The sequence below is a fragment of the Pseudopodoces humilis genome, chromosome 22 (assembly GCF_049639895.1).
Source record: "Pseudopodoces humilis isolate 2021_Gansu_Grassland_sample_001 chromosome 22, ASM4963989v1, whole genome shotgun sequence".
NCBI classification, from domain to species: Eukaryota; Metazoa; Chordata; class Aves; order Passeriformes; family Paridae; genus Pseudopodoces; species Pseudopodoces humilis.
The window spans coordinates 3,718,010-3,734,189 of NC_142221.1; the positions used below are offsets into that span (position 1 = coordinate 3,718,010).

At 51.0% G+C, this 16,180-nt stretch overlaps 1 protein-coding gene across 1 annotated transcript; it reads left to right on the forward strand.

Moving 5' to 3' along the window:
• The first annotated feature begins 8,032 nt into the window (after positions 1 to 8,032).
• Positions 8,033 to 15,802, forward strand: MYMK (myomaker, myoblast fusion factor). The gene is made up of 5 exons (XM_005529220.3): positions 8,033 to 8,167; positions 10,487 to 10,601; positions 13,544 to 13,692; positions 14,503 to 14,619; positions 15,656 to 15,802. The coding sequence occupies exons 1-5, from the start codon at positions 8,033 to 8,035 to the stop codon at positions 15,800 to 15,802; spliced, it is 663 nt and encodes a 220-aa protein (XP_005529277.1).
• The last annotated feature ends 378 nt before the right edge of the window (positions 15,803 to 16,180 follow it).

Consider the following 16,180-nt stretch of genomic DNA (forward strand, 5'->3'; position numbering starts at 1 on the left):
GGATGCTGCGCTCCCTCCCCGGGACCCGCTGCGCTTCCCCACCCCCGGCACCCCCCGGAGAATGCTGCTCTCCCCTCCTCGGGCCGCAGAGCTGTCCCCACCCCATCTCCAAAAAACTCCCGGTACCTTCACGGGCATTGTGCAGCCGCATCCTGCCTCTGGGATGGCAGGGGAAATGGCTGGATACAGTCTGCCAGGCTTTTAATTTCACTTGCTGCTTCAAAATGAACCAAATCCTCGAGGTCCTGAGCTTTTGGGGCCGTTTGGTACAGCTCAGTGTGAATCTTGCTGCTTGAAACAGTTTTCTGCCATGCAGAAAATAGAGTCAGAAAACCGGTTTGTGGCACATCAGGAGGCATTTTGGATGGGGACAAACCCATCCGTTTGGTGGCTCAGTGACAACCACGCACAGGTTGTGTCTGATCTGTGTTTGTGTGTCTGGGAGAAAAGCTGGTGGGGGACGAAGGCCACAGCTACACTGTGTGCAACCTACACTTGACATATGATATATCTGTCTGTGTTCTGAGGTCTGTACATGTCAAATGTGGTTGATACTCATTCCTGTGCATTCCTCAGCGCATCCCAGCAGCTCTGAGCAGTCCACCTGAACAATTCTTACATCCCAGCAGACATGCTTCAGCTCCAACCCTTCTTCCTTCCCTCCCTGCACAGGGCAAAACCAGTGCTCCCAGCAGGGCACTGCACTCAAGGCCATCACTGCAGGTTGTTCCTCCTGGACTTTGATGACAACATTCAGCCCTGTCACCATCTGCCACAGGCCAGGAGCACCCATCTGCAGGGCCCTGAGGTGTTTGTCCCCCCACCATGGGGCAGAGTTTCCCACAGAGCTCCCCGTACCCTGCAGAAATCACGGCGTTGTTAATTTGGACCCAGTCCTCCCAGAGATGTCTGTGTGACAGAGAATCTGTCCCAAAAAATTTACATGGGAAATGAAGTCTCCTTTTCTGTTTGGCTAAATGTCTGCCAGCCTGTTCTAATTTACCCAGCCAGGTTGATTTGCAACTCTCAATTTTCCATCGGTTGGCTGTGACCGGGACTCTGGGAAAATTTAGCACTTGAGTTCACCCAACTCCTGCATTTCAAAATATCCCAGCCCGAGACATGCAGGAGAAAACCCTTTCCGTTTTGGAACAACCAGGAGGGAAAAGTCTGAACACGAGAGGTTTTAAAAGCATCGAATGATTTCACATTGAAAACGCCAGAGCAGCCTGGGTCCCTGTGAGCCCCGGCATCCCCCAGCCCTGGGGTTGGGCAGGAGCAAGGAGATCCCATCCCTGGGTGACCTCGCACCCCATCCTGCTGCAGGGATGCCCTAGGCTGGAGGAGGAATGCCAGAGGATGGGAATGCTGGGGCAAGGGCTGGGGGAGACGGCAGCAGGCGAGACACATTCAGTCTGTGCTTCACCAAAAGTTCATCAAAGCCAAAGGATTTTTTTTTTTTTTAATATGCTTTTTTTTTTTTTCATCAGTTAAGATGACTCAGCGGTTTCTGACGCAATCCCCGTTTCATCGGAAAATTCCTAACCAGCTCCTAGTGGCAACTGATTGCTCCCATAAATCACAGTGTTATCCCTGGCCGCGGCAGCGCAGCCCCGTGAAATCAGCAGGAGCAATGCCATCGCCTCCATGCGAGCAGAACCAGCCCTGAGAACAAACTGCAGCAGAGAGCAGACCCAAAACATGAGTTTCACATCAGCCAAACCCCACAGCTTCAACTCCTGCCACCCCAAAATCTCCAGGGACAGCAGCGTCCCCAAAGCCCCGGGGCCGCGGGTGCAGCTGCCAGCAGGTACAACATCAACCACAGCTGGCCAGGCTCAGACAACAGCGGGTTTTATCTCCCAGCCTTTGGCAGGAGAGTTAGAAATTATTTGCAGATGTTATTTACTGCTTTTGGGCTCACTGGAAAGTGAGACAAGATGCACCTGCATGGACAGTGAGAGGCTTTCCTTCCCTGGGATGGTCACTGAGGGTTCGTGTTGGGCTTTCCCAGGGAAATTTAGGATTTGGATGGGAGTCCCTTATCCAGCTCTGCTCCCTGCATCCTGCACTTGGGTGAGGCAGCCCAGCAATCTGTGCTGGGTATTCATCTCTGACACTACCCCGGGACATGGTGGACCTGGTCCTGACAGCCACACCGAGCAGGGAGCAGCCCTGCCCCAGGCAGCTGCCAGGCTTTTCCATCCCGAACTGGAGACATGCAGAATTCAGAGTGCAAAGAAAAAAACAAAACCAAAAACAAACAAACAAACAAAAAAACCCAAAAAAACCCCCAAAAAATCAAACAAAAAAACCAAAAAACAGCGACAGACACTCCAAAATAACCTTCTCCAGTCAGGGGAGCATTGCCGGCGACTGCCTGCTGGTTTGGCTGGAGAAGTGCCTGTGGAGGAAAGGAGTTTCCTTGGCTGAAATGAGTTCAAAAGCGCTGCTGGCAGGAGCCAGGGATGCTCAGCTGAGCAGAGAAACTCGGGGTTCTGCAGGATCAGGACCAGGGAGGGCTGGGGGATCCCTTTGCTGGGCAGTTTCTCTGTGGCAGAGGGACCTCCCTCCTCAGCCTGGAGCAGTGACAGCCAGCTCTGAGCCAGGCAGGACACACTGACCTCCTCCCAGTGCTTCCCATGGCAGGACACTTTTCCATCCTGACCCAAGCACCAGCCCTTGGAGCTGCTGGAGCTTACACCCAGCACCCCTGAGCCCCAAGCACATCCCTGGAACAAGGCCTCCATGAACTCCGTACCACAGGACCTGCTCTTGGTGAGCCAGAGCCATGGATGGGGAATTCCAGCACCACATTCCCAGCCAAATCAGCCCTTTCCTGGCTCAGCCCTTGCACTGGCACAGCAGATGGGATGGCTCTGCTGTAGCCAGGCCCCCCAAAATGCCTGTCCAGGTCCAGGAGTGTGAGTGTGGTCAGGAGTCTGTTGGCCCAGGACCCCCCAGCAGCTCCATCTTCCCTCAGGGATGAGGCAACTGATTGGGTTTCTTCATTTTTTAATCCTGACTGCAGAAGTGATGCATTTGTTTGATACTTCTGCAGCTATTTCCAGGCCAGACTGGTGCAGCATGGGCAGATTAAAGCTGTTCACAGAGTGTGTGAGGTCCTTGCATGACCAGAACTTTACCAAGGGGATCAAAGCCCCCCAGAAAGCCCCAGCAGCTGTGGCCCACCATTGGGAAACTAAACCAAGAAAGAGGAGACCAAAAGAAGTGTTGTTTTGAGGCAGAAGTGCTGTTTAGAGATGGTCCCTTGCAGAGATCTGCGGTGCAGTGTTGGGCAAGGCAGCTCATCCCTGCGTGTCCCCACGCACTGGGGACGGGGCTGATTTATGTCACGATGGTGTGAGGGTTTCATCTGGGGAGATTTGGAAAATGTTGAGTCAAACTGAACCAGCCAAAGCCACTGAGCTGCTCTCACCATCAGATTCCTGTGAAAAATATCTCTGGGCAGATTGAAAGCCACGAGTGAGCGCAGTGACCCCAGGTACGGTTGTGGCTGGAGAGTTTCAATGGTTTCAAGAGCCTCTTTTTGCTGTGCAGGCTTCAATTTTACCTGTCCCCAAAGGTTACACGTTCCTGCAAGAACCTGGAGGAGCTTCCAGGCAAGTCAGGCTCAGTTTGAAATTGTAGCTATTTAAAGATTGAAGGAAAAAAGGTACAGAGGCTTTTCTTTGAATGGAATGAGTCTGACATGGAAGTTGAGCAGTATTGTGCTGAGAGCCATCGGCTATGCAGCCCTGCCAACCACAGGCATTCAAAATCTGTGAGTCAGACTCCCCAAAAACCCTAAGACTGGTTTCATTCCCTTTTTGGATTTTAAGCCTTGAAGCGTCACAGCTTCAAGCATTTCTATGCAGAAAATGACATTTTTTTGGCCAACAGGGTAAGAGCTGCGACCCTCAATGTTCTTGCTGGGCTCCAGGAGTTACGACTGTAAAAAAAACCCATTAAACACCATGAAATGAGCAATAAACCCCTGCACTGCCTCCATGAATTTGGCAGTGAGGGACCACCCCAGGACACCCCAAAGGTAGGAGTGACAGAAAACTGGTGGCAAGAAATCAAATGTCTTTATCATTAATGGTGACATGCTTGTCATGGGCCATGACAGGCCTGAGAGGAAAGGGAAGAGTGAAAAAACCCTAAGGAAAACAGCAGCAGGGATATCTGTGAGCAATATGCTTAGTAGGTTGATTCAACAGGGAGACAGGAAGGGGGATTTTTTTTAAGGGTAACTATTCACCTAAATCTGCCTCAAATGGGGCCAGGCCTTAGGGAGAATGGACATTTTAAGTGTCAATTTATTCCACTAATAAAATGAGAAGGCTGCAGGTGCTTTGGCAGGGCTGGGCCCGGGTGATCAGAGCCGAGGCTGCAGCAGCGGCCAAGCGAGGGCTCTGGCACAGCTGGTGCCTCTGCCTTATGGGGCTCCTTCCCTGGTGCCAGGGCCCATGTCTGGGTTCCAGCTGGCCAGATAGTGTTCCCCACATCAGGGATCACCTCCAGCCCTGATCACAGACAGCAGTGGGTGGGGAGGGGTGTTTTATCCTGGTGCTGCTGCCATCCCTTCTCCAGCTGGGCAGGAAAGGGCTGGTGCCCATGGGCTGCTCCACTCCTGCACCACCACTTCCAGCCCAGGAGGATTCTTGATCAAAAAAAGACAGGAAATCTCCACAAACTCAGTGGTGCCGTGCTGGTCAGATTGCTCAGGGCTCCTCAGGGCTCTGCCACATCAACCTGCTGAGACCAGGCCACCATCCAGCTTCTCAGCATCAGAGTGCACAAGCTGAAGGGTTGTGGGGATGAAAAATTAAACTCTGAAGTAATGGGAGCGGTAAAAACCACTTTGTAGCATCACAGTCCTTCAAACTGCAACCCCAGGTAGAACTGCAGCTCCACTCTCTGTTTTTGGGTCATTATCACCTGTATTTCCAGCCTAGCAGTGACTGGTGACACTCAACAGAGCAGGTTTCAATTTTTTGACCCAGTCTACACCACAGGCAGATGAAAGATCATCCCATACTTACCCCAAGGCAAAAATACTCTCAATACTCTCAGCTGGCACAGCCCCTTCCTCCCCTGTTCCAACATATGCTTTCAAACCATCACCCTCATATTAAAAATAAAACAAAACTCTCTGTGTCTCTTTCCTTCACTGCAATGTCTGAGTTGAAAGGGTAGAAGTGCTTGCAGAAAGCCATGGTTAATGTTACCCTGGAAGGATCCAGGACAGCATACCAGAACCTGGGTTTGGCATCTGGGAGCCACTTTTCAGCCATATATATCACCGTTCCTGCATGCACGCCGATCCACACAAAATTAGCCCAATGGAATGCAGATTTAAAAATTCCCTTTCCAGCAGCACTTAAACTCAGGAGCTAAAGTTTGCTCTTTCCCCATTTCCTACCTGTTTAGGAGAGAAGGAATAAAGTCCTGGCCCTTTGTTTTTTGGGTTCCTTCCTGGGAAGTTTTGCCCAACCCACGTCTGCACCACAGTGTTTGCAGCCTGAACAAAGAGCTTTTAAGCAGCAGCAGCCCCTGCCAGGAGCTCAGCACCTGCCTGCCCCTCTCCTCCCCATTTATTTTGGGGGGGCTCTTTTTCAATAATAGCTGAAACATGTGTGTGACCCGGTGGAAGCTCTTTTCCCCAGTGCCTACAGTGCTGGCTGCAACACAACTGCCAGCCATGGGTATGCAGCTGGGAGAGAAAAAAAAAAAAAAAAGAAATAGAATAAAACCCCAACAACCTGTGGAATGTTTTCTTGCTTCTGAGAGCTCCAACACTTCCCTGCCTGGGATTGCCTGCCATGGCTGGCACTCGCTGCATCCAGCAGCCGACGGGGTTTTCTTTCCCATGGGTGCCAGCTGGATTTTGGGCAAAGGCTGGGAATGAGGGGGATGTATTTAACAACTGCCTGATGGTATTTTTTACCTGATGCCATTTGCCTTGTGCACAACCACCACCCTTGCACGTCCTTGTTGCACGACTGCCGTGTCCTCACAAGTGGTGGGGGGCTGCTCTGCACCCAGACATGGTGCAGAGGTTTGGACATGGAGGTTTGCCCTCAGCAGCAGGTTCTGAGCTGTGATTTCACCTCTCTGACATCTGTCTCATGGCCACAAAGGCAGGGCAGATGATATTTTCATAGCTGGGAATCCACAGTAGTTTGTGCAATCTCTTAACCCCCAATCTGCTCAAAACCCCCCTGAAAACAAGCCCTGCTGTGCCCCACGGCACTGTCCTTGGTCCAAGCAGATCATGAACACAGAATAATGGATTCATCTGAGGATATGGCCCAAAAAAGGAGCAGGGTACTTTGGGATGTGCTGGAACTCTGCTTTCAGCTCAGGGCTGGACACCTGGGGAGCATCAGGGTATTTATGTGCTGCCTTGGAGGGATTCATTTCCACAGTAAATAGGGACACCAGAGTTTTTCAGTATTTATTGGTCAAGATTCAGTTTTGCAGAGTTTTGTGGTAAGTTTACAGCCTGCCCAGGCGGGAGGGCGGCTGGAGATGTGGTGTGGGCAGCGTCCTGTGGAGGGATGCTGCCTGCAGCCAGCCAGGGAATGTGGATGGTTCCTGCAGTATCAGCTAAAAACAGGAGCCCTACCCAGCTCATCTGAGCTGTGCCCTGGGGAAGGCTCTCGGCACAGAGTTAAAGTCAGTGCTTTAATGCTCTGTGCCATTCCCTGCACACACACACACACACACACACACACCCTCACTCCCCCTCCAGAGCCCTTTCCAACCTACTGGAGTGGTTTAAAGAGGATTTTATTTTATCCATGCGTGCCTGTCTTTTCTCCAGACCCCCTCCTGCAGGACAGACCATCCCATCCTATCAGCCCCACAAATGGTGGCTCCTATCAGAGCTCCCACCCTCCTCCCCAAAGCCGCAGCCACAAAGGCGCTTGCTCAAGCGTAGCATTCCTGCTCCCTGTGTCCCGGGAACAGCTGTGCCGAAAGGATGCCGAGAATCTCTGCGAGGCTCCAAGGAAAAGAAATTAACGCAGGGGGGGAGCAGCAGCGATATAATAAAAAGTCATAATAAAAGAGAAGCACTGAGTGGATTAGCAGCCCAAGCGCCGCTTGGCTTTTGGTTTCCTTTCCTCCGGTTTTCTGCGCCGCACGACAATCTGCTCAAATTCCTCCAGCCCTGAGACGCTCGGCTCCTGAAATTCAGACAGAACTCCTGGAGGTGGCCAGGCTGGGGGCACGGCTGGGAAATTGAGCTGCACGGAGCTCCACGGAGGGCACGTAGGCACTGGCAGCAGGCGCTGGGTGCTGGGTCACACCAGCTCCACGTGTGCCCCCGTGGGGAAATGAAAGGCAGGTTTGGAGCTTGGTGTGTATTTCTCAAGTGCACAGAGGTCGTAGGATACATCCCACTGTTTAAAGAAAAAACGCTGGTGCCTGGCAGACACCAGTTCTTCCTTCGTGGAAGTGCAGAGCTGAGAATAATAAATAATGCGAGGGATCCACAGGCGTTATCGAGTTCAGCTCTTCACCCTGCACAGGACAGTGCCAGGTCCTGTCCCTGGCCACCAGAGAGGACAGATCAGTGCCTGCCCCTCCACTTGGTGAGGAAAGAAGCTGGATTTTCCCTGCTGCACTGCTCCAGTAGCCCTGACCCAGGCTCGGCACAGGGGCAGCAGGATGTGGGAGTGGGATGTCCTCATGAGGAGCGAGCAAACCCAGAGTCCTCACCCAGCATGTACCCAAATCCAACACCCAACACAAGGACAACATTCCCTTTGACTCTTTTAGAAACACCCAGGACTACTCTGGGGGCACAGAGCATCTGCTGCCCGGAGCCACTGGCTGCGTCAAGAATTTGGGATGAGACGGGAGCGCAGGCGGCGGCTGTGGCGGTGGCAGCTGTTCCCTGCCCGCAGCCCTCCTGCCACGCAGGGCATTTAAATTTTAAAGCACGCTCCCCACGGTGCTTTCTCCACCGTTCTTGCCCAGCTCACAGAGACCTGGTTCCAGGGAGGTTCACGAGGTACCAATGGGTTCGCTGGTGGCCAAGCTCCTTCTGCCCACCCTCAGCTCCTTGGCCTTCCTCCCCACCATCAGCATCGCGGCCAAGCGGCGTTTCCACATGGAAGCCATGGTTTACTTCTTCACCATGTTCTTCGTGGCGGTAAGAAGTTCCCAATTTCCCCTCTCCCTGCATGTTTTATCCTCCCAAATGCCCCCTGTACCGCTGAGAAGCTGATTCACCCAACAGCAGCCAGCACAACCCCTAAAATATCCCTTTCCAGTTATTTCCCACCGTGTGTGGTGCTGAGCAGCTGATTCTCCAGTTTAGGATGTCCTCCAGTGTGGCCTTACAGAGATTTAGTGGTGTTTCATGACTGAGATTAGGGAGAGGGTCTGGGTGCAAAGAGCCTTGACTGATTTGCAATGCTTTGGAGCTGGCTTTTCTCTTTGTTTTACAGCTACTAAGTGGCCATGCTGAATTTGGGCTTTAAATTGCCTCCAGAATCTCTTGCTCTGCCCCTGTCATTTTAGCCAAAAGCACATAGTAGTCGAATTATTGATTTTGCAATTGCCAGCTGGGGATGGGAGCGATGCTGGAGTCAGGGGAGTTTCTGCACTGGGAAAAGAGAGACTAAAACATGCTGCTGAGCTACTAAGAAAAATAATTATTAACCCTTTGTGGGTTGAAATGTGTGTTTTACCAGGCTCTGATTCCCTTAGTGTGGAAGTAACAAGCGAAGAAATGTCTGTAAATATATAAAATATTCCTAATCCTGCTCCCAGCAGTGTGCTGCCCTGGGCTTTGTATCCCTGCTAAGTGACTCCATACAGACACCAGCTGAGCACCCCGAGCAGCACTCCCCCTGGAAAAAATCTCCTGTTTTACTACATTTCTATGATCTGCTAAAGAATATGAAGGAAACGGCTCAGCAACCCAGCCAATGTTGCATTTCCCACTAATCCCCATCCAGTTCAAGGCATCTCTTGAGGGCTGGCATGTTCCTTGTACAGAGAAACTGAGGCAGGGAGTAGATAAAGGATCTTCCCAGTGTGAAAAGCTCTTTCACAGGGCTCAGAATCAGGTTGGTCTCCTATTAAGGATCCACAGAACATCCCTGACCATGTGAGCTGATTAAAGCATGATGCAGAGGGAGAAATTCTGCCAGTTCTATAAAAACGACAGGACCAGTTAATATGAAAACATCCCTGAACCCCCAGCCCCAGCTCCCCAGGGAAGCCAGACATCCACAATTTCATTTTGCACTGGGTCTGTGTCTGCTCCACCTCCCCGAGAAATAAGTAGGAAAATTGGCATGTGTTGTGATGGGGGGTAGAACAGGTCCTCTCCAAAGAGATTGAATAAGTGAAATATCCCTGAGTGGGGAAAGGAAAGAAGGGAAAGGAGGAGAGGCAGCTGCCAGCACGGTGGGGAGGGTGTTGGAAGGGCAGCAGCTGCTGTTGTTGCATTTTTTGTAGCATCCCACTCCTCCTCCTGCAGGAGAGCTGAACAGAGCAGTGAAAGCACATGGCCGTGGCAGACAAGTGCCAGGAACACACTCTGCCTTCCACCCTTTCTTCCCCCTGGCTCCAGACTCCCTGAGCCCAATCTCAAGCAGGGAAAAGAATTACGACCGTGGTGCAATCGTTTCTAGAAGCTGCAGCCAGCCAGAGGGCTTACAGCAATTCCTATTATAAATTATATCAGCATCCCCACCGGGCCGTGACAGCGAGCAGCGTTCCAAGGGCGTGCAGCCAAGCAGAGCAGGGACTTCTTCAGGAACTCTCTGGGGCTGCCACTGCAGAACCTACAGGGATGAGGGCTAGCAGGAAAAGGAGAGAGCCAGGCAAACACTGGGAGCATTCCTCTGACTGCACTGGAGGATATGTCTTGGCGTGGTCTGCATTTATGTTGCATGACAATGGGGTTTTTTTGCAAATAACCTAATCAATGAGCTAATGGGCAGGAACTGGTGGTTTTTAAGGGAATGTACTAATGAGTGAATTCCCCAGTATTCAGAATCTGGCCATATCAACTCTGTTTAGCCTGGACAGTGACCTGGCATCCATACACATTTCATCAGGACACTCATTCTGAATTGTTTTACAAGAATCTTTTGCAATTAAAACCACAACCCCAGAGTCCTTCTGCTGGAGAGGCCTTCCCCCCGTGCCTGGCTCAAAGCAGCTTGGTCATCAGATTGCAAATCCTGGCCAAGAAGCAAATTAAACCCTGTCTTAGTTTGTACTAAGAGAGAAGAATGCTGATTCTTGGGCAATTTGCAACTGGGAACGATGACATTATCACTCAAATATATTCATTACTGCATATCTGTGAACCTGGTGTAGCTGACACTGTTCTGGCCTAGCTGGCCATCCTCTCAGCAGCTACACTATTTCAAACCAGCTGATAAGAGCCTTTACCTTACTGGTCTGTGGGTAAGAAACTGCTTTTCTAATATTTTTTTTTCTTTTTGAATAGTTTTACCATGTTTGTGACGGCCCTGGGTTATCAGTGCTGTGTTTTATGCGCTACGACATCCTGGAGTACTTCAGCATCTACGGAACAGCCCTGTCCATCTGGGTGTCCCTGATGGGTAAGAACTGGTCTATTCTGGCTCCCAAAAGCTCCAGCACTGGCAGGAAGGGCTGGATTTATCAGGATGGCTGATGGGACAGTCAGTGGGGACAGTCCCCAGAAATGCTGCTGGCTCTGAGCTCCACCTGAGCTGCCACTGAAATTGCCCTTTGTGGAAGTCAGTCTGTGCTGGTTTTGGGGTTTTTTATATCCAATTTTGCATCATTAACACCTTGGAAAGTCATTGTAATTGGTGGGGTCCAGACATGGAACTGTCCTGAGTGGTGGCTGGGGATGTTTTGCTCCTGGAGATAAAGAGCTGTGGCACCTGCTGGTGGTGTTGGTTGGGTGTTCCTCTGCCTGTCCTCTGCTTCAAATGACAATAACACACTGGCAGCCTTGTGCTGCAGTTCAAGGCAGGACAAGACTATGAGATGACTGAGTCTGAAACCTCATATACCAGGGAATTTCCCATTTCTCCTCATTTTCCCCATCCCAGGCCCATCAGCTTGTCTTGCCTCCCTTAGGGGCATTAAGAAATGCAGAATCTCCCACTTGCCTTGGTAGCATGAGAATCAAAGTGGTTTAGTCAAAACAAATATAACTTCCTGGTTTATCAAAAGCCTGGTCTGGGCTGATGGGAATATTAGATCTGCTTAGAAAAGTCAGAAATTTATTTCACTTCCTTTTTACTATAAATCCCACCCCTTGCCCCATTATTCAGTTTTCCTTTTCCCACGTTTGCTTCACTCTCTTTTTCCTCATTTTGTTCCTTATTTGCTACTGAAACAAAACATAATAGAAATGGGGGGGGAAAACCAAGTAAGACAAAAATTCAAACCTACCATTTTCCCATTTTGCCACCACGACTTTTGGAAGGGTGTGAGTATTGGTGACAGGAGAAGAGAGCAGGGTCAGGGGAGACAGATGTTCTAACAGCAAAGGTTTTGCTCAAAAATTTCAGCCATTTCTAACCAGTGCCCAGTCCAGATCGAGTTCTCATTTCTCCCCATGATGAGCTGGGGTCAGCATTCCAATGTACAGCCCCAAAATGCCCCAAAGGCTTTTCTCTCTGCCCCTCAGGGCTCCAGGGATGGTGCAGAATCTCCAGCAGGGATGGGGTTCCATGAGCAAGGGTAGAACCCCTCAGCTGGGCAGATTCATCCCGTGGGGATGCAGGAGCACCCATTTTCCAGGGCATACAATAGGATAAATTTTCCATGAAGGGAAAAATGTGGGGGAAAAATATTACCCTTAGAAATGGCTCTGTCCTGTCAAAATGTGAGTCCCAAGGGGGACTCCCTCACTGCTCAGGGCACTTCAGTGCTCTCTCTGCTCAGCTAGAAAAGGCAACAAGGCAAATCATTTCCAAAGGGCATTTTCAGTGGCTAACAGCAGTGTCAGAGTAGGTCAGAGCTGATCCAGACACTTTGGCTCCTTACAGCAAAATTCAACTTGATTGCTTCATTACCGCGTTCAAAAAACCTCACCAAAAAATACAAATCCTGGACTGTGAGGTTTAAAATATTGACCCTCTGGGAAACAACAGAGATTAACATGCGGACATTATCCCTTAGCCAAATTCCCTATAAAAGCACGATCCAAGGACATGGAAGGTGTGGTGACTGAAGCCCAGGGAAGCCTCTCACTGTGGCTTGTAAAGCCCCAGAGCACATGTGCGGACGTAGACCCTCAGGCAAACTTCCCGGAATGCAAATCCAGGACAGCCATAACACAGCTGTGCAAGCTGGAAAAGCACGGAGCCCACTGGGATCCATAACTTTTATCAGTTATTACCCCATTCTGTGCTAAACAAAAACCTCTAATAATTTACTCACACTGGTGATTTCCAGCTTACAAACCCCAGGCAGGTGCCGGCGTGGACAGGCAGCCGGGACCCCATGACACTGTTAGCGTTCAGGAACACATAATCACAGAATGATTACATGGAGGTGCTTTATTAACGAGCTCTGGGTGTCAGGGGTACACAGACCCAAATCTGACCTGACTTGGTTTTGAGCTGAACATGTTTTTATACTCTATACGACTTACATATTAATTATTAAACTTACTGTTCTATCGTATGTATTGATTTTACCCAAGAATGGATTTCTCGTGATCCCCCTCAAACCCCTAACATAGTTTCTCATGATTCTTTAAACAATAATTATATCTAATCACATCTAACAATTATACATATATATGATATATATATATCATATACTGACCACACAGGTGCAGTTTCACATGATCTTAGCAAGCATGAGGTCTAACATTTCCCAGGGCCTACTTTTAACACCTTTCCCAGGGCTTGCCAAGCCTAACTTTCTTTCTAACTCCCCGAAATTTCTATGATTTTAAAATCTTTTACTATCAACACCAGCTGGGAGTCCCACTGCACTGAGGTGATGGAGCCAGTGCCAGAGTGAGCTGGCAAGTTTGGGAAGGCTGGAAAATCAGGGTGAACCCAAGAGCTGATTGTGGGTTCACAGGGCAGGATGGTCTTTGCAATCACCTCTGAATTCTGAGTCAAGGAAAAGGGAAATCAAAGAATCATAAAGTGGTTTCAAGTGGGAAGGGATTTTAAAGACCATCTTGTTCCACCCCTGCCATGGACAGGGACACCTTCCGCTATTCCAGGTTTATCCAAGCCCTGTCCAACCTGGCCTGGAATGCTTCCAGGGAGGGGCAGCCACGGCTCCTCTGGGTAGGGAATCTCCTTCAAGCTTCCCCATGCTGAAAGAAAACCCCAACAATCATCTTCTGGACCCACCAGTCAGATGCCTCAGGATGGCTTGCCTTGCCCCATGTGCCTCAGTTTCCCCAGCAGTGTGACGTGAGAAGGGCAAACCAGACATGGATGCAACCCCAGGGCAGGTGGGAGAAACCCCAGGAAGGCTTTGGGGGAGCAGCTGAAAAAGGGGGGCTGTGAGCTGATGTTCCCTGTGCTCGGTCCCTCAGCCCTGGCAGAGTTTGACGAGCCCAAGAGATCGACCTTCATCATGTTTGGCGTCCTCACCATCGCCGTGAGGATCTACCACAACCGCTGGGGCTACGGCGTCTACTCGGGCCCCATCGGGACGGCCGTGCTGGTCATCACTGTCAGATGGGTACGTGGGGCAGGGCTCTGGGGGATGCTCCTCATGGGGAAAGGGCTGAACCCTGCATGGAACAGCCCAACCTGGGCCAGTGATTTCCTCCTCAAGATCCAGCTCTCGATTTCACGGTGATTGAGCAGCATTTCTCCTTTAACCTGAGCAGAAGGCAGACGGCAGCCTTTGTGATAAATGCCAGATTCGATCGGTCTGAGCAATCTGCCACATCTCCTGTCCCTGCATTTCTAATCTGGAGCAATGTATTTATGGGGTTTTTACAGCTGCTCAGAGGCAGAGGTAAACTGCCCCAGATCCAGAGGAGATAAAAGCACAGTGATGAAGTGGGGAGGAATCTGTCTGCAGTTCTGAATCCAGCTGGGACAGTCGGGCACAATGCTGCAGCCTGTGCCCCACTCACAGCACATGCTGGGGACCCAGCCAGGAGTGAGGTAGGGAAGCCACTGCAGAAGTGGGCAAGGAGCAATGTGATAAAAATTGCAAAAAGATGATGCCCATCATCATGGAAATACAGTGGTGCAAGTCCCAGTTATAAACTGCCACTAAGCCAGCAGCTAAAAGCAAGTGGCCACCATGGGGAGGGAATGGGCAAGGAGGAGACCAAGGCACAAGAGCACCCTGCATCCTCCAGTCTGCAGATGCTGTGCTGGGATCTGCTCTCCCACAGACTGGGTTTGTGAGGGCACACACTCCCTGAACTGGCTCTGGGGCTGAATATTAAAATATTGGTATTATTATGAGGAATAGACTGGAGCAGCCAGCTAAATCCAGGTGAATACACTTGGTGTGCTCTCTTCTTCCTCCCAGCTGCAGAAGATGAAGGAGAAGAAAGGACTCTACCCTGACAAGAGTGTCTACACCCAACAGATTGGTCCTGGCTTCTGTTTCGGGGCGCTGGCACTGATGCTGAGGTTCTTCTTTGAGGTACCTGTGTGCACACCCATCCTCCCTGACTCTACAAGGTGTAAGGGACATCACCAAGAGAGGGACATCCCCACACACACCACAGAGCTGCATCCAGCCTTGCACAAAACCCAGCTGAGGCGTGGGGCTCCAGGATTGGCATGCTGGGCTCTGGCAGCAGGGACAAGGGTCCGTCCATGCTTGTCCCCATCCCCTGATCCATTCGGTGCAGGTGTGACAGCAAGTGGCACACAGGGTGATGCTCTGTCTCTTTCTCCCCCTTCAGTGAGTGACAAGGACATGAGATGTGCTTTCCTCGGGCACACGGGGTCCTCAGAATGGCTTTGTCGAGCATGAGCAGGGTTTTTTAGAAACTGGGGGCATGGGTGACTTAAGGACACCTCACACCAATGCAGCAGGGACCAGATCTGACCCAGGCATGGCCGGATCCAGAGCTGGCTCATGCCAAAGAAAAGACTCTCAGTGACTCCCAGGGGCACTTGGTCCTTTGTTTACATCCTTTTGCTCCTGCTGCTGGCCAGTCCCCCCATCCTGCTCCAAAGGGTCCATGTGTCCCGCCGGGCAGGCAATAACTCCCCGGCACAGCTGCCGGCCGTGCCGGCACTCAGCCCCGCCGTTACGGCTGCTCTGTGCTTTGGGAGCTGCGAGATACAACCTCACAGGCATCCCCAAGGATTATTTTTCAAAGCATTTAGTAATTGCAAATTCTAGCAGAACATAAAAATGTCACTTAGCAGAAGCCGCCTCCCCACGCGCCCCGGCCTCGCTGCCGCGTCCTTCGCGGGGTAATGAAACACTTCATTCAAGAACTGGGAAATGTGCAAATTAGAACGTGTTAAATCCACTTTGCTTTAGTTTTGTTGGGTTTTTTCCACTGGAAATCCTTCCTTCTCTGACAGCAAAGGGAGGCAGAAGGTTCAGGAATCTTTTTTTATCCCCTTCTTTTTGGCTACTTGTTGAAATTTAATGTCGCACACCTCACGCGAGTCCCCAGCCCTGCTGCTCCTGCTTCTCACTGCGCTCTCCCTGCCTGCAGGAGTGGGATTACACATACGTGCACAGCTTCTACCACTGTGCCTTGGCCATGGCCCTGGTGCTGCTGCTGCCCAAGGAGAACAAGAAGGCTGGGAGCACCGGGACCCCTGCCAGGCTGGACTGCTCCACGCTCTGCTGCTGCGTCTGAGTCCCCCAGGCACGCGTGTTCCTGCTCCTGGGTGATGGAGGGCTGCAACCAAAAGGAAGATGCCTGCCTGCTGGATTTTCCTCTGGCACAGAAGAAAATTTTTTTCCAGCATCTTTTCCCACCAGCTCTGGGATTTTCTCCCCTGGGAAGTTTCTTGAGTCACCTGGTCCAGGGGAACGCGTTCCAGCCCGTGGCAGGGGGATTGAAACACGATGGGCTTTAAGGTCCCTTCCAAACCATCCTGTGATTGACCTTTACACCATCAGCCCTAGCAAAGCTTGCACTCCCAGTTTGGTACATATCCCTATTCTCCCTGGAGGAGCACTCAGCTGGGCTCTGACCTGTCCCCTGCCCCAGGAGACCCCTGCACTCTCAGGC